Below are 23169 nucleotides of genomic sequence, written 5' to 3' on the forward strand. Positions count from 1 at the left end.
AGAGCGGAAAAGCGCGTCTCCCAACACGAGCTGTCGGCACTGACAGTGCTACTACAGCAATATGTTATCGGCTATAATTTCGTTTTCCTTAAAGGGCGTGCAGTGGGCATCGGGTACTACAAAAACCCAAAGTATGGAGGAGGTCACTAACTCTGGCGTAGCTCAGTGGTACTCGAGTTTACTAGATTACATCAGTTGTGTGGAGGCCTCCCCCCACCCCCTCCCTCTCCTCGTATAATGGGAGAGTTTGGCCATCCATTGTTTTGAATGGGCGAGTTTTTTTGTGGCAAACCAAAGGCCGCGAAACAGCCCCTAACGGTGGTCATGATCTCTAAAGGTGCGACTGGACTAATTTAAGCCGTTTTTGCGTCGCCAGAGTAAAAAGGCATAACTCTTGGTGACTGAAAATTTCGGGCATGTGAGGTTTTCGTAACGTCCATATTCAACGGTAGAATAAACGAACGTGCGCTCCAAACCACAGCAGACTGCGTAGTTGAGATAATTGCTGCTGATCTGCTATTGGCGCTATTGTCACCGAGACGCCGAGATTTAACGCTTCTATTTTAGGCTTTAAATGTCGTTACCAATATTATGACGTCGCTGGTCTGCTAGTTTGCGCTCTAGCCGCAAGGGAAATATTCGGCGCTGGCGGCGGCTTTTGCTCCGGCCATTTGCCAAACTGTTCCAATATGCGGCAATGGCCTCCCGTTGTTGAAAGCGCCATCTAGATTTTCGTTTCAAAGCTGCGTGTTGCATGCAGTGGACGGTGGAACGCCATCCAGATGCTGTGATTGGAAACGTACGTATTCCATAGAATACACTGCAGTTACCCTACCAGCCATTCGGCGCGTCGAACGACGGGAGGCGAGCCGTGCTGAGTTCTGTAACTCAGCTAATCTAATAACGCTAGTGGTTAGGTAACGTATCCGCTTCGCACTCAGCAGACCCAGGTTCGGGTCCGGCAGGCGATCTTTTTCAATGATTTGCCAGCATCGGCGACCGAAGCCCTACAACGCCAACGGCAACAAATACAACTACCCCACCAACAATAAACATCATTTCCAGTTGTAAGGAGAGACCATACCAGCATTTGCTCTAAAACATCCCATGCTAGAAGACGAGCAAAAGTAAGTCAATTTCTCCTATGTAGCGTTAAACGAATCTCGATCGTTACATCTGATTTCAATGGAAGATATAACCATGAACACATTGGACTTGTTTTCAAAATTCCTCATTACTATAACATCCAAGAAGACTCCGCTATTTTTTTTTAACTATATGCATACAAGTGTATAGGTATCACTCACACTCGGTGAGCAATTCTATAATTCATTCGTTGTATGCGCTCTATATTCCGGCTGTATGCTGTGGAGATACTTTTTTATTTTTGTTTTCAAGACGTTCTTAGGACAAAAGCGCTGTTGTATTTAAACGACTTGCTCATTCTCCCAAGTGTAAAATTCGGTTTCAGTTCATAGTCACTCTAATATACACTAACACCTGAAAAAGCAACTCTGGTCGAAAACGAAACCAAAATAAATGACTGGTATCGCTTTAGTGGAACAACATATTATTAGAGCTCAAATATTACACCAAAGTGAAGCCGCGTACTCCACTAAAACCGATTTTAAAGGTGCAACCAACAGCGCAGGTGGCAAGTGGATTAGAGTTTAGTTAAGCAACACTAGGCACGTCGCACCGCAGCACCACAAGGACGACACGTCGCGGCCGTACAGCTGATATCAGCGTTGCAATCCCCCTTTATCAGATAGTTTCGGTTTTGCCGTAGACGCCCGAAACCTAATTTTAAATCGTAATATTTAGAAAACAACACGCGATAGCATGAAAAATAATTATACTAGGTAATTCAAGGACACTGACAGAGCTGAAGACAGTCGTAATCCTAAATTCTAAGAGTATTGTCCGGAGTTGGCATTTATGAAACACAGGGATCGGTATATCACGTTCACAGGTCGCTTCGTGATTTCTTTTCAGCGTTCTTATTAGCTGATTCGCAGGCGCGAAATGACTCATCACTTTCCCCAACCTGCTAATGACAGCCCGCATATTCGTGTCGTGACAAAAAAACAGAAATGCTTACTTGAAATAGAGGACCTCTTCAAACCTAAAGACCTACCATATGCCAATAAGGGTCCGTAGATTCATGGAGCCGCTCGTGGCTATTCGAGTACTTGAGGTTTTCCTGGAGGAATGTCAAGAGCCTCTCGCAGTACTCAGGCTGCACTTTGCAGTAGCTGCTGTACATGTTGTTATACTGTTTTGCCATGAGGTCATGCGTAAGATGGGCCTCCACCGCACCGGCGGCGTACGCCTGAGCGTCGTCTGCATACGAACCGTTGGACTGCACCTCCAGGAATGTCCAGCTTTAAAGAACGGACACCACGACATCTATTAGTTGTCAGAGGGACACTCCAATGTAATAGTGAATCCGAAATGGCAACGGTTATACTTTTGCATACGCGTATATTCAGCTCGCCTACATGTAGGCCAACACTTGTTTGTGGGAAGTGGTTTTAGGCAAAATAAATAATGTTTTATATTATGATATTTTTACGCCTCAATTTCGTTTATGCTTACATAAATCTTGATTACTGAAAAATGCTTTATAATAGTTAGTGCGAAACATATATTACGTTATCTTATAAATGCGTAAGTTTACAAAGCAATGTGATACACGTAAAAGGTTTAGCTGAGCTTAATTTCTACTTTTTATGCGAATCTTCTTTTTTTTTAGTAACGAGATATCATTGATTTAATTTCGCTATTTATATACTCCTTCAACCATTGAGTGTGCATATTTTAAAAAAACAAGAATGGACTGCAATTTTTTTTTTTTTTAACACCAGGACGGGGCAAAAAAGAGGAGAAATTATAATACCAAGGTACATTTTCGAAAATGATCAAGGTACATAACAAAGATACATACATAAAAGTGCAACTTGAATATTTTTATTTAAACGTACAAAATACAGGAGTGCATTTTTGGTCGTTCAAGGGTGATAAAAAGAATTGTTTTCGTAGCACTTAAAACTTATTTTTTATTCATCTGCCGTAATTTATGTAAACATCTAAGGCACCGTGGGCTACGTCGTGTGTCTGCAATAGTAATGCTAACGATATATGGACGACGTTTCTTAAAGGCTAGGTTTTATTTTATGAAAAACAGGCAAAATCTTAGAAACAAATATTAGTATTTATTACACAAGTTTTATTTTCCCCTCACTGCATTTGTTTCACATTTCTCACAACCAAACTGGAAAAAATGGCTGACTTGTTTTTTTGTGTTTGCGAAAGCTTCAGAAGGATATTTTAAGAAGATACTGCAACAAAACACGAAAGTCCCACAATTTATCGCGATATTACGATTGTATACGCTTCAAAGTTTGTTCAGAGAGGCAAATCAACACTACATGTGGCAAAGTAATTAAATAATCAAATCGAATTTTCGGAAGTCTGCCGGAATAAAGAGTGCGGTCAAAATTCAAATATTTCATTACTGTGTTATGCCACTCATTAATGTATTTTATTGTACTGCTCAATATATATTCTGTTCTGCTTCAGTGTTTACTCTCCCCTTGCCCTCTGGTCCCGATCAGCTTTGGAACCAGGGAGCTTTCATCAACACACCACTAATGTCGTGAAATAAAGTTTCAACGTTGGCCCACCATGTTTTCGTGCATGAAAGCTAGTCGATTATTGATGCTAATTCCATAAGCAACTCGGATATTTCACGAGTTTCTGTTGGGACTTCGAAAACATGAGACGAACTGTAATTTAATTGTCTTATCCGCAGTCCTACCACGCAGCCTCGGTGGGCTAGTTCGTTCATGTAACTCGATGAGAGCGCAGTTTGTACGCGCTCGGCAGATTGTATAAAAGGCTGCATCACTTGGCGGCGCTTTCCAGAAAGAGTTAAGATTGCTATAGATTCACCAAAACAGATGCCCGATTTATCATAAACCTTTCGCACCCTTAAGGTATGGCGTTTGTTATAGCCGGCCCTCGCAATATTCTCACGAATGACAGTTGACGGGGTTACGAAAACTGAAGGAACCTAAACGCTTAATGGGGGGAAAATGTTTCCAACCAAAATAGAAAAAGGCTAGCGTTGCAGGTGTCGATGCAGCGAAAGGGCAGGATCGAACGCTGGGCGAGACTGACTCCGGTTCGCCACGCGGAGCTTCTTATGTAGACGCGTGGGCTTCTCGAACAGTCGGTCTAGAAGTTTAGGTGCGTAAAACATTCCAACCTCGAATAAGCAACGGCGTTCTGGAATTTACCAGAACGCGACGTTACAGAAACAACAAAAAGGTGTATCCGCGGCCAGGCATCCAACCTTGGCTTTTCGCGTGGGAAGCAAGCACGATAACCATTACGCCACGAGCGCGCTGCCTACTTGGCGAGCTGCGCGCGCGGCATTACTCCCGCCTCTGAAAAGGTGCATCGCCCTGATGCAACACAGAAGAAAACAAAACAAATAAAATAAAATGAGCTAGCGAGTCATTTGGAACAGATAAGGTCCAGAGTCCTATCGAGTGTAGAATTGCTTGAGTCGAACGACGTGAATCACCTCGGGTCACGGTCGGCGTCGCGATGATGCGTGCGTTCTGTCGTTCACCACTTCGTTGTTGAAATCTCCCAGATGTCGAAGGGCTTTGTATGGTCCAAAGCAGCGCTGAGCTAGGCCACGAAGTCGTATGGCTGTCCACACCCACACCCGGTCTCCAGCATTAAAGTGAACGTCCAGACGACGGAGGTTGTAGCGGCCAGCGTCGACACGTTGCTGGTCTGGGATTTGGACTCGGGCGAGCTGGCGAACTTCTGCTCGTTGCACAGGTAGCATGGTCGCCTTGCGACCATGCACCAGCTCGAATGGTATAACGCCAGTGGTCTCCTGGATAACTGTGTTGTACGCGAATGTGACATACGGCAGAACCTCGTCCCACGTCTTGTGTTCCACATTGACTCACATCGACATCATGCCGGCGATGGCCTTGGTTGGGCGCTCTATCAGCCCATTAGTTTGAGGATGGTGCGTTGTCGTTCGCCGGTGGTTGGTGTAGCTGAGACGGAGGATCTCTTGCATCAGTTGTGCCATGAACGATGACCCGCTATCTGTAATCAGAACTTCGGGAGCGCCGTGGCGAAGAGCAATAAGACTCGATGAAAAGCTTGGGGACTTCCACAGCTGTTCTTGAAGGAAGGGCTTTTGTTTCGCCGTACCGCGTGAGATAATCCGTGGCGACGATTATCCAGCGGTTTTCCGACGTTAATGGCGGAAAAGGGCAATGTAAATCCATTCCGATCTGCTGGAACGGCGTGGCCGAAGGAGGAATCAGCTGCAGGAGACCTACCGGCTTCGTCGGAGGTTTCTTGCGTCACCGGCACTCGTGGCACGATCGTGTGTAGAGGTGAATGGACTTCGAAAGCTTGGGCCAGTAATACCTTTCGCGAATTGGGGCCAACGCACGGCTGTAACCTAGGTGTCCGAACGTCGGGTCGTCGTGGCAGGCTTGGAACATTTCCTTTCTAAGGTCAGTATAGGGATTACCAGCAGCAACGGCGAGATGTTGTCTCCGAAGTTTTTACTTGTAAAGTACACCTTGTCGAATGGCGAAAGTCGGCAGGGCTCTCGAGAGGACACTGGGGATAGTACGCTCTCGTCCTTCGAGGTTATCGATTAGCGCGCGCAGCTAAAGATCGTCTCTTTGCCGTCGTGCCATGTTGTCGGTGTCCACTGCGCCTAGGAAGCACTTGTCGTCATCGTCGTCGCTGCTGCCGGGAGGTGTTTCGACGGTGGCACTGGACAAGCAGTCGGCGTCGCTGTGCTTGCGGCCTGACTTGTAGATCACAGTCATGTCCGTGACTGCGCAGAAAGGGCTTTCGTACAAGTACGGCCGAAACTTCGTGATTGCCCAGACGACCGCAAGACATTCGTTTTCAGTCGTACAGTAATTTATTTCTGCTTTGGACAGTGTCCGACTTGCGTAGGCGGTGACTCGCTCGGTGCCTTCTTGCACTTGTACCAGTATCACGCGAAATTCTTTGTTACTTGCGTCAGCGTGAATCTTGGTGCCCTAATCTTCGTCTAAGTGTCTAAGAACAGAGGGAGTCTGTAGTCATCGCTTCAGCTCGTCGAATGCCTGTTGCTGCTCCTCGGCCCATTCGAACTTCTCGGCGTCCTTCATGAGGTGTGTGAGTGGTGAGGAAATACTTGCGAAATCGTAACGAAGCGCCAATAATACGCACATTGTTCAAGGAATCTTCGCACGGCCTTTTTGTCTGTCGGCGCTGAAAATGCCTCGACGGCGCGAGTCGTTTCTGGGTCGGCGAGAACGCCATCGTTGCTAACCACGCAGTTTGTCATACGCGAACCGACAGTTCGACGGCTTGAGTGTGAGTTCGGCGCTTTGTATGACTTGGAGAATAACTCGGAGTCGTCGCAAGTGCTCAAGAAAGTCGCTTGAAACAGTATGTTGTCGTCAAGGTAGACAAGAAAGCTTTGCCATTTCAGTCCTTCCAGTACAGTGTCCATGACACGCTGAAAAGTTGCTGGTCCTGTGCATTGCCCGACGGGAATCACCTTAAACTCGTACTATCCATCCGGCGCAACAAAGGCTGCCTTCTCTTGGTCTCGTTCGTCGATTTCAATCTGCCAGTAGCCGCTCTTCTTGTCCATCACTGAAAAATATCGAGAGTGGCGCAGCCGGTCTAGTGTGTCGTCTATGCGGGAAAATGGATATACGTCTTTCTTCTTCATCGGGTCCAGCTGACTGTAGTTCACACAGAGCCTAAGCGCTCCGTCCTTCTCCTTAGCCAACACGACTGGAGAGGTCCACGGACTGCTTGAAGGCTGGATTATGTTGTCGCTCAGCATTCTTCCACTTCCTCTTGGATGACCTTCCTTTCTTTTACGAAGACTGCATGGCGATAGATGCACAGGAGCCGCGTCGTCCTCGATAACGTTTCGAGGCTTAGCAACGGCGGTTTTGCGCACCTTCGACGACATCGCGAAGCCGTCGCTGAATACGGCGAGGACGTCACTCACTAGATAACAGAAAGTATAAAACAGAGAGGACGAAACACAGACGAGTACTTTCTGTTATCTGTTTTATACTTTCTGTTATCTAGTACATCTTACCAACACGCTCGTTAGGAATATAATGAGGTCACTCAGCTGCCGTCGTTTCGGTCCCGGAAGCCTGGGGTCAATGTCGTGCTGCGCTGGCGGCGTAATGTCTTGCAGAGGGGGCGGTGATTCCTCTGCAATTCCGGCGATTTCGGCGGAGTTCCGGGGTTCTTCGACGTGGTCCACAGCGGCACCTTTCGTGAAGTGTTGCGTTTCTTGTCGGAAGCTCGTGACGAGTACCACTGTGCGTCCATTCTGTAGTTCAGTTACCCTCCTTGCGACGCCTCTTCCTCTTGTCAGGAGCAATTAAACGTTCTCTTCCAGAACAGCTTCGCCGCGGGCAGCTGCTTCGGTTATGACGGGTACAACAACACATGGTCGCGGCAACAGGTTCATGTGGTCAGGAGTGACTCGGACGGCGACTGATATTATTTGGGGTTCCTCTGGGGGCGGAACAAATGTTTATAGCGTCAATTTTCTTGCTCTAAGGTCGATTATGGCGCCGTATTCACACAGAAAGTCTATGCCAGGAATGACAACCCTGGCACAGTCTTGTAGGACAACGAATTTTACAGAACACGTCTCGCCGTTAATCTCGACTCGGGCAGTGCACATTCCAACAGGTGTGATGAGGTGCCCTCCATGGGATCGTATCTGCGGCCCATCCCACGGCGCCGTCACTTTTTGAAGGCGGCGAGAGAGTCTGCCACTCGAAACTGACCTGTCTGCTCCAATGTTGACGAGTGCTGATGCGTCGTGGCCGTCGATGGCAACGTTTAGGTTGTTGTGCGCCGCTGCAGGAGCGTCATCGCGATACGTGAGGTCGGGAGAGTGTGAGCGCTCCGGCGTTCTTGGATGCTCTTTACTTCGGTCGTCTTCGGCAACGCCGCCGCGAGGCGTTTCCGCACTTAGTTTTCTCGGCGAAGCGAGTGGAGACAGGCTCTTTTGGTGGGTTCGTGTCGCTGGAGACGCTGAACGTCTTGGCGATGGCGAGCGGGATTCACAGCGGAGAGGCTGCGCTGAGGATGGCGAACGTCGGAGATACTCCTCGATGTCGCGATGTCGCTCGCCGTACCTTGGGCGCGGGCCGTTTGGGTGGAACGCGCGCAGCCCCAGTTGTTAGTAGGGGTATCGACGGTAAATATGGTCGGCTTCCCCGCAGTGATAGCAGATGGGTGGTCGATCAGCTGTCCTCATTACGTCAGTTTCCTTTTGCGCCGGCTGGTCTCGGCGGTCGTACTGGTGTCGTTCGTCATAGCGTTGAGGGTATGCCTGCGTTCCTCAGTCCCGTCGTAACACCGCCGGGTAATGTTGAGCAGCTGGCGGCGGTCGTCGGGTCATTGCGGCGTAGGTCAGCGTCTGCTTTTCGGGTGTGGCCACTGCGACAGGGGCATCTGGCAGGAACGCCTGCTGAACTTCGTCTCGAACAACCTCGGTAGCGGAGATTGAGGCTGGGCGCTCCGCAGTCGGCAGATGCTTCTTAAGCTCTCCCGGACGACGACGCGAATAAGCTAACGAATGCCCGAAATGCCGTGGGCAAGGTCGTAAGGGGACTGCGGAACCGCACTGACGCCGTGTAGCCTCTGGTAGTGGCTGGCTCTGGCGAGAAGAGCACGCTCGATGTTCGTGGCTTCCGCGATGAAACCCTTGATGGTCGTTGGTGGGTTCCCGACAAGGCCTCCAAAGATAGTCTTCTTCACCTCTCGTATTAGAACCGTCAGCTTCTTTGTTTCAGGTGCGTCAGGATTCGCGCTGCTGCTCAGTTGAAGAACATCTCGACAGAGCTAACGACGCTCTCGTTAGGGCCTTGAACCGTCGCTTGGAGAAGGACTTCGGCGTGTTGTCTTCGCTGCTGGTTGGTGAACTTTCTTCATAACTCAGCCTTGAGTTGCTTCCAGGAGGTGATTGATGCTTTGTGGTTCTCGAACCAGTTCGGCGCGGTTGCTTTTAAGGCGAAGTAAACATTTTAAAGAAACTGCTCCGGTGTCCACCGGATATTGCGGGCCACTCGTTCGTACTGTTGGACAGAGTCGTCGATGTCTTCGTAGCTTTCACTGTGGAAGAGAGCCGGTGCCCAAAGAGCGACGGGCAGGTAGACGAAGGAAGGAGCGGCCGGGTTCTGCTGGCACATTGTCGTCGCGTTGGTCTTCGAGTTCTCCGATAAAAGTCCAAACACAGGAGGCTGTCCTTGGATGCGGCGTCTGGCACGGGTTTCGGGATCGCCGACGGGGATCTGCTTTCCGGAACTTAAAAAAAGATCGAGCCCGACAGATATTCTAAGGGGTACGGTTCAATGGCATAGAATACGGTACCCTGCACCTCCACCAAAATGTCACGAATGACTATTCATAAGGAGACGAAAACTGAAGCAAAGTAAATGTTTAATGAGGTGAACTTTCGCCCAAAACACAATAGAAAAAGGCTAGCGTCGCAGGCGTCGACGCTAGCCTTTTTGTATTGTAGCAACTGTATACCAACTGTATATTAATTGTCTTATCCGCAGTCCTACCACGCAGCCTGAATCGGCTAGTTCGTTCAAGTGAGTCGGTGAGAGCGCAGTTTGTACGCGCACAGCAGGTTGTATACAAGGATGCATCATTTGGTGGCGCTTTCAAGAAAGAGCTAAGATAGGAGAGGACTCACGAAAATAGATGACCGATTTATCATAAAGCTTTTGCACCCTTTATGTGTGCCGTTTAAGACGAAAACATAAGCAAACTAACCGTTTAATGCGGCATAATTGTTTCCAGAACACAACAGAAAAAGGCTACGCCACGCGGAGCCCCTCATGTAGACGCATGGGCGTCTGGAACAACCGGCGTAGAAGGTTCGGCGCGTAGAACATTCTCTCCTCGGATACGCCAACAGGGTTCTGGAATTTACCAGAACTCGACGTTACAAAAATTTAAAAAAAAAAGCGAATCCGCGGCCACGCATCGAACCTCGGCTTTTCGTTGAGAGGTAAGCACAATAACCGTTAAGCGATAAGCGCGCATGTTTTTTTTTTTTTTTTTTGCTTTTTTTTTTATTGCATGTTGCAGAGAACACGTGTCAAATAATAATAATAAAAATGCTCTGGAAAGCTTTTGCAGGCCATGCTAAGAAGCTTTCATTTCTAATAGCTTTTTGCGAAGGCCTAGCCAATTGGGCTTGGGCTTACGCTGGGAAAATCACTTTCTATTTGTTTAAAAAAGTCAAAAAAATAAAACTGAACTTCTTTGGTATTGGGGGCGGCATGACGTACTGCCATGCGCGACCACCATATGCTGCATAGTCCTAAAAGAAATAACATGTCAAATGGTATACAATCGTCTCCGCATACGCTCAAAAAACGTAGGACCGACGTCCTCATACGTATCTCTTTATTTAACTTACTGTAGAAGATGTCCAAAAGAAAACGAAAAAAACAAAAACAAAAAAACTGCCTTCCAACAGAAAATAAAAACGTGCTCGACGGTCTGGGGTTGTTTACACAACATACACTCTACCGGCCATGGCACACCCACGGCATTTTCTCTAATCCAAGCTTTAACTAGGAGCACATTGCAATGCGATATGAACAATAAAATTTTGACAGCGGGTGGTACACAGATGCGCTTAACATGTTTGAGTACATCGCGACCATCGCTGTAAATAACACTTCTGTACAGCGGGGTGGGAAACAAACTTAACACAAAGTAACGTTTTAGCGTCTTCTGGCTTACCACAGACAAATACTCCAAAGAAAAGCGGGAAGACGTAAGTGAAATGCGTCGACAACCTCTTTGAACTACGGCAGTGAGTCATCAAGTCTTGATGACTCACCGCTTATGATGATACAACCAAGGTCAGCAAATGAGGTGACATTTTTGTTTGAATGCGTATAAAAGGGTGGCCTTGATCGCTCGGAAAAGAAACTCTCAGCCTTTCCACTCTGGTGGAGAAGGAAGACCAGCGGAGCTGTACAATGGAAAATAATGGCCGGCCGCAAGTCGGCAAGCCAGAGTGGAAAGGCTGCCGCCATCAATGAGCGACGGCGGGAACCAGATACGTGGCTTGCCACCGTCACTCATAGATGGCGGTACGTGTCCAGAGTTGGGTATCTTCATTCTTTGCGGGGGACACGATCCTGGGGAAACTAGCCCTTGACAGCTCCGCTGTGAAACAGAGACGTCACACCAACTGTCGCACAAGCAAATGCGATAATCCCAATCCGCCGTCACTGACACGATGTAACAGATAGTCGCGAAGACTCCTGCATGAGAAAGGCAGGCCATATCACCCTCCTCATCTGACGCGCACACTTTTTATCTTTATTTTTTTTTTCACTTTCGCGGTTGCGCATGGACGGTCCCACCGCCTGGATCGTTCCAAGATAGCAGGACTTGCGGCGATACTTGATTGGAGGGAAACACCTCCTTCCCCGTGCACGCTCCTTTATCCTAGTATTTTGCTATTTCGTATTCTCACGCTTCGATATTTGATTGGTGGGCAATACCTTCTTCACCGTGCACGGCTATTTATCTTAATTTTTTACTCTTTCGCACTCTCGCGCGTCGACGGTAGCGCGACCTTGATCGTTCCAAGATAGCAGGCGGCCTTCTTCAAAGGATGTCGCTGCTTTTCCGTATAAAGCAGCTTTATTTATCGCGCCTCATGGGCTCCCGAGACAAGTTACAAATGTATGACGAAAAAACGCGGTGAAACTTTTGCACGTTCATGCGAGCACAATGAATTACTTGCATCACCCACCATAACTTGGCAATGAAAAAAAAACTTCGCAAACAGTCGCGCGCGCAAAAATGGACAGGTCCCGCCTCTTCCAATGAAAGGCGCGACTGCCGAGGTCGGTAGCGACACCCGTCCAATAGGATTTGTTTTCACGATAGCAGTTGAAAGGCACACCGAGGTATGTGCACGGTGCACGGTGCCCGGTCCCAACTGACGCCTTCAGAAACTGAAGGCGTTGTGGCCCACGCCCCATGTCGAAACGCACAGCACTTTTTTTTTCAGTTTACTGCTGCCTATGTGGCCTCAAAAAACCTTTTTACCAACGCCACAGCAGCACTAACGCTTTTTGCTTCGGTGAAAAATATGCAATGTCATCGGCATAGCTGATTTTCTTGCTATGAGCGTCACTCAACCGTAACCACGACATACATGTATAAATTACTTTCAATATGTAATTCAATTACAATTACAAATATTTTGCTTCAAAAGTAGTTTAACTACAATTACAATTACTACTACCGGAAAGTAATTCATTACAATTACAAATTAATTCTAAAAAGTAATGCTATTACTTTACAATTACTTATTTCTGAGCGCTACCCACCTTGGGCCCCATAACTTTAAACGAGTTATATGGCCGCTGTATCAATGTCACGTATTGTACTCTTCTTTTATTACATTTGTTAAATGAATTATAGAACTTAACAGTTTGGAGTAATGGGCTCTAGCATTTTTATATTCTCAATAAATGAAAATAAGTTTTTCTTATATTTTTATTTTATCTTAAAACGAGCTCTTGACAGTCTAAACCCGCGGTTTGTGAAGTTTTGGAATCTCGTCCAATCAGTTTGAGAAACGGTTGAAAGGGTTAGGGGTTGGAGCAAACAGTAAATAACGAACATTCCCGCAGAAAGGTAGACGAGGATTGGGAGAGGGAAGAAGAATGCTGCAATAACGGCTGGAAGTAAGGCGGGGTGAGTCGTGTTAACGAGACCTGCTGTTTCTTCGCCTCGATGTTAGAGTAGCACAATTTACTGAAGTGGTAGAGGGGCGTGAAGAACTCATAAAGAAAAGAGAATAATTTCATAGACAATAAAATCCCCAACCTTGAATGAAACATGTAAGCGAATATGCTAGCGACGAAGACACGTAAGGAGAACCTCGTACCTCCCCGCCTCGACCGGATGATGTGATCGGAGCCCATCCAGCTCGACTTCGAAGCCCGATGCCTCCTGATGGCAGTGAGAAATAAGAGAAACCCCTAGGAACACGAGCAACAGGAAGCGTACGAGACGAAAAGACAGATTTGAACTGCGATCCGAACGAAAACTGACGCGAATATAGCCCTCATTTATCAAATTATTGCTCAAATGTTTTATTAAATCGATTTACAGTTTACAAAACCTTTCATTCCTTCTATCCCGGCCTCCCTTTCCCGTTCCTCCTTTCCCTCCTTTTAAGCAGGTTGGGATACATCCTGTCCCCTACCGCTTTGGCTGTACAACAGTAAAAACACCGGCGACGTAAAATCTTGCAAAGTAATTGTAATTGTGCCAGAAATTTTGCAATTACTGACGCTAGGAAGTAATTAAATTACAATTACAATTCTTTTTAACTAAAAGTGATTAATTACAATTACAAATTACCAGGAAAAGTAATTAAATTACAGTATTCAATTACTGTAATTAAATTACTACCCAAGTATGAACCACGACAATCCACGCTGCCTAAAATAATGAAGTAGAACAGTTCCAAATACACATTAAAAAATGACAGAGGGCACCCTTGCCTGACTAATGGCCGGACATTATATCTCCGGTAAACTTTTCGTTTACAATAAGCTTTGTCGTACAAACCCAGGGGGGGGGGGGGGGGGGGGGGAAGGGGTTCTCAGACATCGGGAAACAGGCAGTGGGCGGGACCACGTCGACCGCGGTCGAATCCACCGCAAGGGAAAGGAGACCGGAACCTTGTACTGGAACATCCGGGGCCAACTTGTCCTTTCCGTCTGAAACTTGTACGGGACAACCGTCTCCGGTGGTATTCCCCTATGTTTGTGTAATCGATTTGGCGTCTTCCTTCAGACCCTCAAGAACCAGCCCAGCTTCGTCGACCTCCATGGTTAGCAGGGGGACGGGGGAGGGGGAAGGCCGTCTTTCGTGTCTCCACCAGTGACGCGGGCGTATGTCCTCACACAGTCTTCCCTGTCGTGACCAAAACGGATGCACACCGAGCACTTCGGCACTCGGCATTCGCGTTTGATGTTCCGGCCGCACTTGCAACGCAAGCAGACCGGTGCTCACCCCGGGATGACGATGAGGACGTATTTTTTCTGGAGCCTCAGTTGGTGAGGCATGACGCGGTGCGTGACGCCACTCTTGAAAGTCATGCGTCTGATCCGCGTCGTCGACGCATTGGCCTCAAACCATCGGCACGTCATTTCTTGCGGGCGACTTCTATGACGTTGCCGTTGGGCTCAAACTGTCTGCTCACCGCGTCGTCGTGGACGTGGAAAGGGATCCAGTGTACGCGAAGGCGTACCTCGGTGGAGCAGGGGTCAACAACGACGCACCATAGGTTCTTGATGCCGAGCTCCTTCGCGTTAGCCAGTACTTCCTTGGCTTCAGGCGCCCGAAGCGTGGCCAGCCATACATGGTTCATCTGATATGCGCGCAGCGAGACGATATCAGACAAAACAGCGATACGGCCGAGTTCCTGGCGAAAATTTTCGATTTCGATATGGACGCCCCTTGAGGTCCCAGTGAAGCATGACCGAGTTTAAAACCGTTGACCCGTTAGGTAAGGGTAAAGCCCTTTTATACAGAAAAGTTGCGACATCCTTTGAAGAATGCCGCCTGCTATCTTGGGCCAAACCAGACGGCGCTACAGTCGACGCGCGGGTGTAAAAAAGCAAAACATAAAGATAAAAGGTGTGCGCGTCAGAGGAAGAGGGAGGAGGAATGCCTATCCTCTCGGAGTGCAGTGCATGCTATGAATTAAGGTGGCGATGCATGGGAGTTGGTTCATGACTTAAGAAATTGGGAACAGGGCGCAAAAAAGGCGAGGACAACGATTGTAGAGCACAGGAGAAGCGCTGACTATCAACTGAAGTTTTATTAAAAACGACTCAAACACGAAAACACCATAGAGCCAACCAACGCCGAAACAACCAATGTCGTAGCGCTCACCAGGCATCTATAAGATATATCTGTTTTTTTTTTTTTTTTTTGTGAAGATAAACCGAAGGCTGGCTGACGCGGTGCCCCGAGCCAGCTTTTTCGATGGCATGCGCCTCCAGCACCTCTCTTTGCACTTTTGTGCGCCCCTGCCAATGATTATGGTATCTTTGAAGACGGGGTGACACAAACAGTCTCTGCAGTATACGTATAAGTGACCTCCTGTCATTGGCCGTAGGGAAAGGGCATGTTCACGCATTCTCTCATTGACGCAGCGTCCCGATTGTCCTATGTAGACCGGGCGGCATGACAATGAGATTTTGTAGATGAAACCCACCACGCAATTTACGAACGTTTTGACATGTTGAACCGTACATGACCTCTTGTTACTGTGTGCCTGGTTTACGCGCGGGCAAAGTTGTCGTGATTTGCGAGGCGCCGAAAAGACCATTGGCACATTGAACCGCGGTTAGCCCTTTTTTTAATCATGTGAAACCTTATGTATATATGGGATAAGCTGAGGCCTTGTTTAAGCTTTATTTTGGTTCCTGAGAACAACTCTTGACTTTGTTCAAGAGTGTCTGAGAGACACCAAGCAAAACGTACAGAGGAAATCCTGCTCCTATAAATCGCTTGACCTGGACATCATAGCTGTCAAACATGGCATGGTGACAAGACCTGTATACACTGAAGCTTGGAGGCATGACGTGGCAATGTTTCGTTTCACAAGTTGGCGACATGCTATGAGCTCATATCGCCAATCAAATAACACCGAGTGTGGAACGCCACGGCTTTCATCGTCTTTCTTTGAGCACATCCTTCGAGGCTGGTAGACCATGACAGTGCGCTTTTAGCCTGCATGCATGTATATGCGTGTCTTTAAGCCTTGGACTACGGTCTGACTCAAGTATAGGAAGGCCGTCTGCTATCTTGGGCCAAACCAGGCGGCGCTACAGTCGACGCGCAGGTGTAAAAAAATATATAAAGATAAAAGAAGTGCGCGTCAGAGGATGAGGGAGAAGATGTCGCTACCTTTTTTATTCAGTGGCAATAGGTACGGGCGGTAAAGCAGTCTTGTACTCTTCCGAGGAAGATACTCCAACAGCAGACAAAGAACCATGGCCGGAGAGGCCCATGTCGCCGCTCCGTCGGAGATAGTCCAAGGTCAATTCATATGGGTCGCAAAAGTAAAGCAAAAAAACGGCCCAAAACCAATCGTCAGCGCAATCACCCTGGAGGCCGCGCTACCGCAGCGCGACTGTGATTTGCGCGGCGAAACACTAAGCTGATAATATATTAAAGACACAATTTCGGTGTTTAATATAGTTTACTTTAAATCAAAGTATAATTTATTCATAATAATTTAGTTTAAGAATGTTCAGTTGGGTGAGTTTTCTAGTTAATGTTTAATATGCATTAGGTTGTGCACACTCGTTGATACCTCTACAGCGTCGCTATTACGGGTGCTTACGCCGTCGGCCGAAGTTCGCAGTCCTGATACGCTTTGTGTTTGCATTGTTTGCGTTTGCCAGTGTGCCCGCATTTCTGTAGCTCCCGTCAAACTTTCACTTTGCAATCGTTCAACAATTCGTGGTCCTAAGTTTTCCCACGTGTCTGAGTGCAGAACGGTTTGTACTGGTTAAAGCCTATTGCGCCGTTCTGCGGGTTGTGTTTTCGAGGGCCCGCCGGGCGCGTTGAAGCCTCCGTTCATCGGGACAATGAGCCTGTCGCATGTAAAGTGACGCTGCTCGGTAGCGCGATGCTCAAGTGATGACTGCACCGCAGGCACCACACTTCATCGTTTTCCTGTGGACTCTGCAATGTGAAACTTGTAGCAGCTGGGTCAGCTGCAACTATGTGTGATGTCCTGATGGTGATTGTCTGGTGATGTCTGGTAAGCTCTTGACCTCTTCTATGGGCCCTCATGCATCTAACAAGCATCTCATGCATGCTCATTTAGTTATAGGCACCCGTTGATCGAGCATTTTTCGGCCAGTCTTCGTTCCAAGCTGCGCGAGACGAAACTGATCTCAGATATTAGTGGAAGATTTGCGTGGCCTCTGCAGAACGGCTGTGTGACCACAAAAACCTAATAAGAAACAATGACTGAACATTTCAGTTTTAACCTATTTTAATATTATGGTGTGAATAACACTAAAACATCCTTTCTGCTTCAAACGTGGTCGGTGTCGTCCTTCTAACATGCTGGCGACTATCAGGTCTACTTGCTGTGAATGTGCTCGGGAATCTCGTGATGTAACCGTCTCCGTTGTGAACCTATCTATCCTCACGGGCGCAGAGGTGCGTTTTGCGCTCATGCCGTTCGGTGGACCCAAACGGGAAACCAGGTACAATTATGTCACCAGTTTAACGCTATCATTATTGTTTAATCTTGTTCCTTTCCTAAATGTCCACTGAAAGCCTTTCAGCCTGTTCAGTTTAGCCAAGGCTTTGTAAAGTAATACACTGCTTCACATTCAGGCGGAGGGTCTGGGTTCAGTTCTGCCGGAACACAAGCCTTCAAAACAAGACACCACAGCAGCTGCGGGAACAGGCGATATGCTCCAGGTACTTCAAGCCCTCTGCATTTCTTTATCGAAGAAGGCTGCGTTGTGATGCAATGCCAGCATATTTGCTGAATGTGAGCGCGAAATCTTGTTTTCATTATTGCTGAGAACATAAGCTTATGCAGAAGGTATTTCACATGCAGATACAAGGAACTGTTTCAGTGTACATAACATGTGTGCTTAACTTTGCAAATGAACTTTGCATAGGTGCCGGAGATGTCGTCCACAGCAGCAGCGCTCGCCAATTGATCAGCGAGGGCGAGCCCACACAGGCCAGCAGCAGTAGCATCGGTGCGCCACATCATCGAGGTGTCACACGCAAGGCACTACGGAACAATGTAAAAGCATTTGCATATTGGCGGAGAAGTTTTGCAGGCTATGTTTCTTAATTTCGGACTGTCGCGTAGTAGCCACCTTTTCTATGACTTAGTGTGTTCCAAGCACTTGTGCGTTCTTGGGAAACATGCAAAACATGTATGACCATGTTTTTAATCTAGCTTGTCACATGCCGCAGGAACATCTTGAAACAATGCAATGACTGTAATTTTTGACAGATTCTTTATTTGCCTCGTCATTGCTTTGTAGATGTGGGGAGCAGTCTCGAAGACTGGCACTCGAAGATGTGGGGAGAAGCTCGAAGACTAGCCCTACAACCAGAGTTCATGGTAAGTTTGGATAGTGTGCGTTGTTTAGAACAGTCCTTGAAGATTACTTTGTTGCGTAGTACTTGGGCGGCTATAGCTGGTTCAGCTTCTTGCAACCGCTCTGCCACTTTTTTTCCTTTTTTTTTTCTTTTGTAGTGAATCACACATACGCGATGGATGGACATGGTCGTCCTTCTGGAGAAAAAGTTGTGTGGGCGCCCGAACCTTCCCCTACCGATTATGATGCTTCGGTGACTTCGGCTCCTGAAGTTTCTCACCAACGTAGGTATCTGTCATGATGCACAAAGCTTACTTGTAATTCCATATTTTCTACAGTGAAGGTGCATTGCTTCTTTCATTGTTTCTCGAAGCGTTTCATAATTGTTTTTGCTTTCCCCTTGCAGACTCCTGGGCCACCTGTACCGAGGGCAGGGGGAAGATAACCGTGTTGAGGGCCAAACTTTGACAGCTTCAGAATCACAACACGAGACTGCAGCAACGACTGCAGCGACGGCGTCATATGCTGACTGTCACTGAGATAGTTGAAAGTGTACGTAGCCTTGTGTCTCCAGCCGTTGCTGCCCTTGTGGAACCTCAGCTGAAGATGAGCAATGCAAGCAGGTCGGCAGGCGGTGGTGCTGCCAGAACAAAGCCTTTGTCTTGGGCTTGCACATTCACAGCCCTATAAGTTACCGTTACTGTAGGCAATTGGTGAGGCTCCCATCCGTTAGGTCGTTACAGCTTTGGCTCCAGCGTGTTCCCCTGAGGGTTGGTTTTTAGCCAGAAGTTTTCCAACTTGTCAAAAGACGTGCAGTTTCTTTTTCACCAGAAGACAAGCCATGTATCATTGTCTTTGACGAGATTCACGTCACGAAAGAGCTCTCGTACAACCCCTCTGAGTACAGGTTTGAAGGGCTTGAAGAGAGTAGCACTGGAAGAGGCCATAACCTTGCAAACAAAGCTCTTGTGTTTATGGCTAAAGGCATTTGCACGCCATGGAAGCAGCCACTTGGCTATTTTTTTGCTCATGGGGGAACACCTGCCCAAATTGTGCGAGACCTCCTTTTCCAGTGCCACAATTTGCTTGTGAAAGCCGGTCTGCAGCCAGTAGCTGTTGTATGTGACCAAGATAATCAAAATGTTGCTATTTTTAATGACTTTGTTACCCCTGAGAAGCCCTACATAACTGTGAACGAGAAGCCAATTTTTTTATTTGATCTTCCGCATCTGCGTAAGTGCTTGCGAAATATCTTCAAGTACAATTTTCGAGTTGGGGACCGCACGTTAAAACGCTCTTTCCTATGGGAAGCCTACGAAAAAGACAACAGCTTGAAATCCGATCCATGCCCAGGCTCAATGAAAAGCATTTTAATTTCACTTTTGCCTCCAAGATGTCAGTGAAGCTAGCAGCACAAATATTCAGTAATCACTGTGCTGCTGCAATGTTCGCCATGGTACCTTTTCAGAAACTGTCAGTTGAAGTTATCCACACGGCCCGGTTCATTGAGAAAATGGATCGCCTTTTCTATAGCTTGAACAGCTCACAAAGACCCGGGAAGAGTGCATATGTGTCTGTAATGCGCAAAGGCCCTGTTCACAAAGAGTTTCTGAGGGAACGCCTTCTCATGTTAAAAAGCCTTAACAGTTTCTTGCGTACTAGGGCTCACATAGACAGTCAAGCTGTGGAGCAAAATATGTATGTGGCCAGCCCATGTACTATAACGAAAGGCCTCAATTTTCAATCTCTTGAAGCATTAATTAATGTGGAAATTCAAATGCAAAAGATATGCATGACTCCGCACTTCCACTTGTGATTGATATGATTAAATCTAGTTATGAGCTCTCAACGTGAACAGTGCAAGAAAAATGCGTAAACGTGCCTCCCGTTGAGAGTATTAAGTGCGTGCATAGAGTTGTCCAAACCTGATTTCCACTATGTTTTCAACACCATATCTCTATCTTTAAGTGTCCTGTAGTGGTTTTGTAAGTTTGTATATAATAAATTGTGTGAACCAAGCTTGTGCCGTTTGATCTTTCTTGGCAAACAAGCCATAGTTACAATAATAAGTATGCCTTCATAGGCGCACTGTAACACCCTGCTTAGCTGAAAAGGATAGTAACTTATTGGTGGTTCCCAGAACTGAAAAAAAACTGGTTCTTTTGCAAGAGGAATTACGTGGGAGTGATTGATACAAACAAGGCTATGACGCGTGAAGCAAGGTATGAAGGACGGTACTTACGCAGGTCATGTAGAATATCTAAAAAAAAACTCATTTCAATATCGCGCCCATGGCGAAAATCATTTAAATTTTGCGCCAAAAACAATCGTGACGTCACAATCACAAGAAAATTGCGTCATTTCGTGTTTCTTTTTAATGAAGAGTCACTTTCTGTACGTCACAGGCGAGCATGACTAATTGCAATGCCGCGCATCTCACAGATGGCGCTGCGCCCCATGAGCCGCCATATTTACGCCTATGAGCTTCTATGGAAGCTTCGCAATTATCTATACATATACCTTGGATAGTCTTCCTGCGACCGTCTCGTGCGAGGGAAGAAGCAGAATCAGGCCACAGGCACGCTTCCTACTTGGCCAGCTTCACGCGCGGCAGTATGACTAAGGCAGATGTCGTACAGATGCGTATGCAAAACGTGAGTGGCCCCTTTAAAGCTACAGCACTTTGCCCGCCTCATGTAATTGTAAGAGGATCCGTAGAGCACAAGTGTTCATGTGATATTCCTCTAGAGAGAATGACAAACATTTTTCACGGAAATTACAGGGAGAACCAGATATCAACGGCTCTTTCTGCTACGCTCATTTCGTTAAAGGATTGTCAGCAAAACTACCACAGTAATGGAGAGTGCTCAGTTGGGGTATTAATCTAAGTTGCAAATTGCAATGCCCACTATTACCCATTTGAAGTCAAGTGTAAAAAATTATCAAATTTGTGTTCGCGCTAACAGTGTCGTGCAGAGTACATCCATGAAACTTGGTGCTCATGTTGACATCGGCAGAAGACGAAGTTTACACCAAAAACAAGCAATGCTAATTATGCTAGTGTCTACTTACATGCCTAATTTTAGGCCTAAACCATTAATTGATAGAAGTCAACGAAGCAAGATTTGTCTTACTTGGATTCATTTAACTGGATGCAGTTGGCTAAAATATAAACACATTTTGTGCTAAATAAAATTCAACTCATCTATTTAGTTCGTATCTTGCTTGTCTGAAATATATTTGATTATGTACGAAGGAGGAACGTTAGTTTGAATAGTCGCGAAAAAACGCAGGGAACGGTTAAGCTTCGCCTTGAAGAGTGAAACGCGAGAGCGTTTTCAGGTCCCGTCGCAAAGCCTTCTCATATAAACGCAGGCTCGTTACAAAGACGTCCAAGCGTGTGTGCATGGTCTAGTCGGTAGCGTAACATGGCACGTGACTTCACACGTGGCTGTGACGTCATGACCCTATCGATCCCATAGATTTGGCGGGACAATTTTCCGTTAAATTTGGGAGGAAACTTTTACCCTAGATCTGAAAAAAAATTTTCGCTAAATTCGTCGCGAAAATATATTCGCTAAATTTGGCAGAAAATATTTTGCTAAATTTGGCTGGGAAATATTCCGCTGGATTAGCCGGGAACATTTTCCGCTAAATTTGGAGGGAAAAGTTTCTGCTAAATTTGGGGGGAAAATTTCACGTTAAATCTTATAATGCAACGGGCGCTGCCACGTGTGACGTCACGTTTGACACACGTGCCGGCGCGCGTTGTATTATGGAACGTTTTGGTCCCACCGACTCTGGCGAAAAAAGCCGGCGCCGGATTTTTTCCGGCACGATCTCGTAAGCGCATAAGCGTAAATAAGGCTGCGTTCCAACCGCCCCGGATAAATATAGACGGATGTTATGCTGGATACACAATCATCAGTTCGTGTTCGTGACACCTAACTGTTCTAAACTTTAACTTTACTTAAATTCCTTTTACTGAAGGGTTTTGTTCACCTTTATTCGACAAGGTGCACTGCTTCTCCGTTTACTGTATCGTGTACCGCTATGTCGATCGTCCCTTCTGTGACGCGATGACCGCCCGTTTTGAAACTGGGGGAACTTCTGATATTGTTCTACCAAAAAAGTTCTAGAAACCATTCTTATAAAACGAAGGAGCAGTCACAGACAAGTTAGCGCTTATGAAATCTTAATTACTATTAGACACCATATATTTTAATATGTCCCGGTCAATTAGGAAAGTTTAATCAAAAATAGCATAGTCAACTTCTATCTATAATACGTAAGTTGAATGAGTGAATGTCGTCTATAAATGGTCCGCGGCAAAATTTCCAAATGGCAAGCAACTCATTCTAGAACCATAAACGGCGCATGCAAATTACCGTATAAAGTTAGTCATGGGAGCATTCTATATTATACGGAACACCAGGATTTGCATTATGTCACAGTAAATATTCACCATACCCGCTGAGGTGAATATCGTTCTGGAAAGATCCCCAGGCAACGGCCCCTTGACCGGGCTTGCCGTCATGGATGTGCAGCTCCCCTTCCGATGTTCCAAGTGATGCCCATGCGTATTGGCACTTCGGGTCTTCGGGGGCCTCGGCTGCGACTTGCAGCGCCAGAAGAGCAGCTACTGCCAAGGTCATGAACATGTTCCTGAAAGTACAATACGTGACACCGTTAACTTAGACACACCATTATGATTTTTTTTTTAAGTTTATTTAAAAGGCGAAAATAAAAAAGTCGCAAATTAAAGCTTAGTCTTAAATAATCATCTTGCCTACGTGAAAATAATTTGAGAATTGTAATACGTGTCGCTAGCTTTGTTTGGCGAGATTTCGAACTATCGCTTTTTCCTCAATCGAGTAGACGCTATTGGACACTGTACGTCAAAATAGTCATTGATTTTTTTTTC

At 46.7% G+C, this 23169-nt stretch overlaps 1 protein-coding gene and 1 long non-coding RNA gene across 2 annotated transcripts in view; one reads left to right on the forward strand and one right to left on the reverse strand.

The window, feature by feature from the left end:
* Window positions 1–22906, reverse strand: part of LOC8039971 (putative phospholipase B-like 2) — a 45475-nt gene extending 22569 nt beyond the window's left edge. The window contains exons 1-2 of the mRNA XM_040213529.1: window positions 22716–22906; window positions 2138–2384 (exon numbers count right to left, since the gene is read on the reverse strand). Of these exons, the coding sequence (XP_040069463.1) occupies window positions 2138–2384; window positions 22716–22906 (438 nt within the window). The remainder of the gene's footprint in view (window positions 1–2137; window positions 2385–22715) is intronic.
* On the forward strand, window positions 16601–20264 carry LOC115331250. Its single transcript, XR_003920430.3, has 6 exons — window positions 16601–16930; window positions 17518–17604; window positions 17811–17941; window positions 18189–18268; window positions 18404–18529; window positions 18652–20264. It is a non-coding gene; the product is annotated as an uncharacterized LOC115331250 (long non-coding RNA).
* Window positions 22907–23169: the final 263 nt, after the last annotated feature.

This window comes from Ixodes scapularis, unplaced genomic scaffold (assembly GCF_016920785.2).
Source record: "Ixodes scapularis isolate PalLabHiFi unplaced genomic scaffold, ASM1692078v2 PGA_scaffold1__304_contigs__length_218370807, whole genome shotgun sequence".
Classification (NCBI taxonomy): Eukaryota; Metazoa; Arthropoda; class Arachnida; order Ixodida; family Ixodidae; genus Ixodes; species Ixodes scapularis.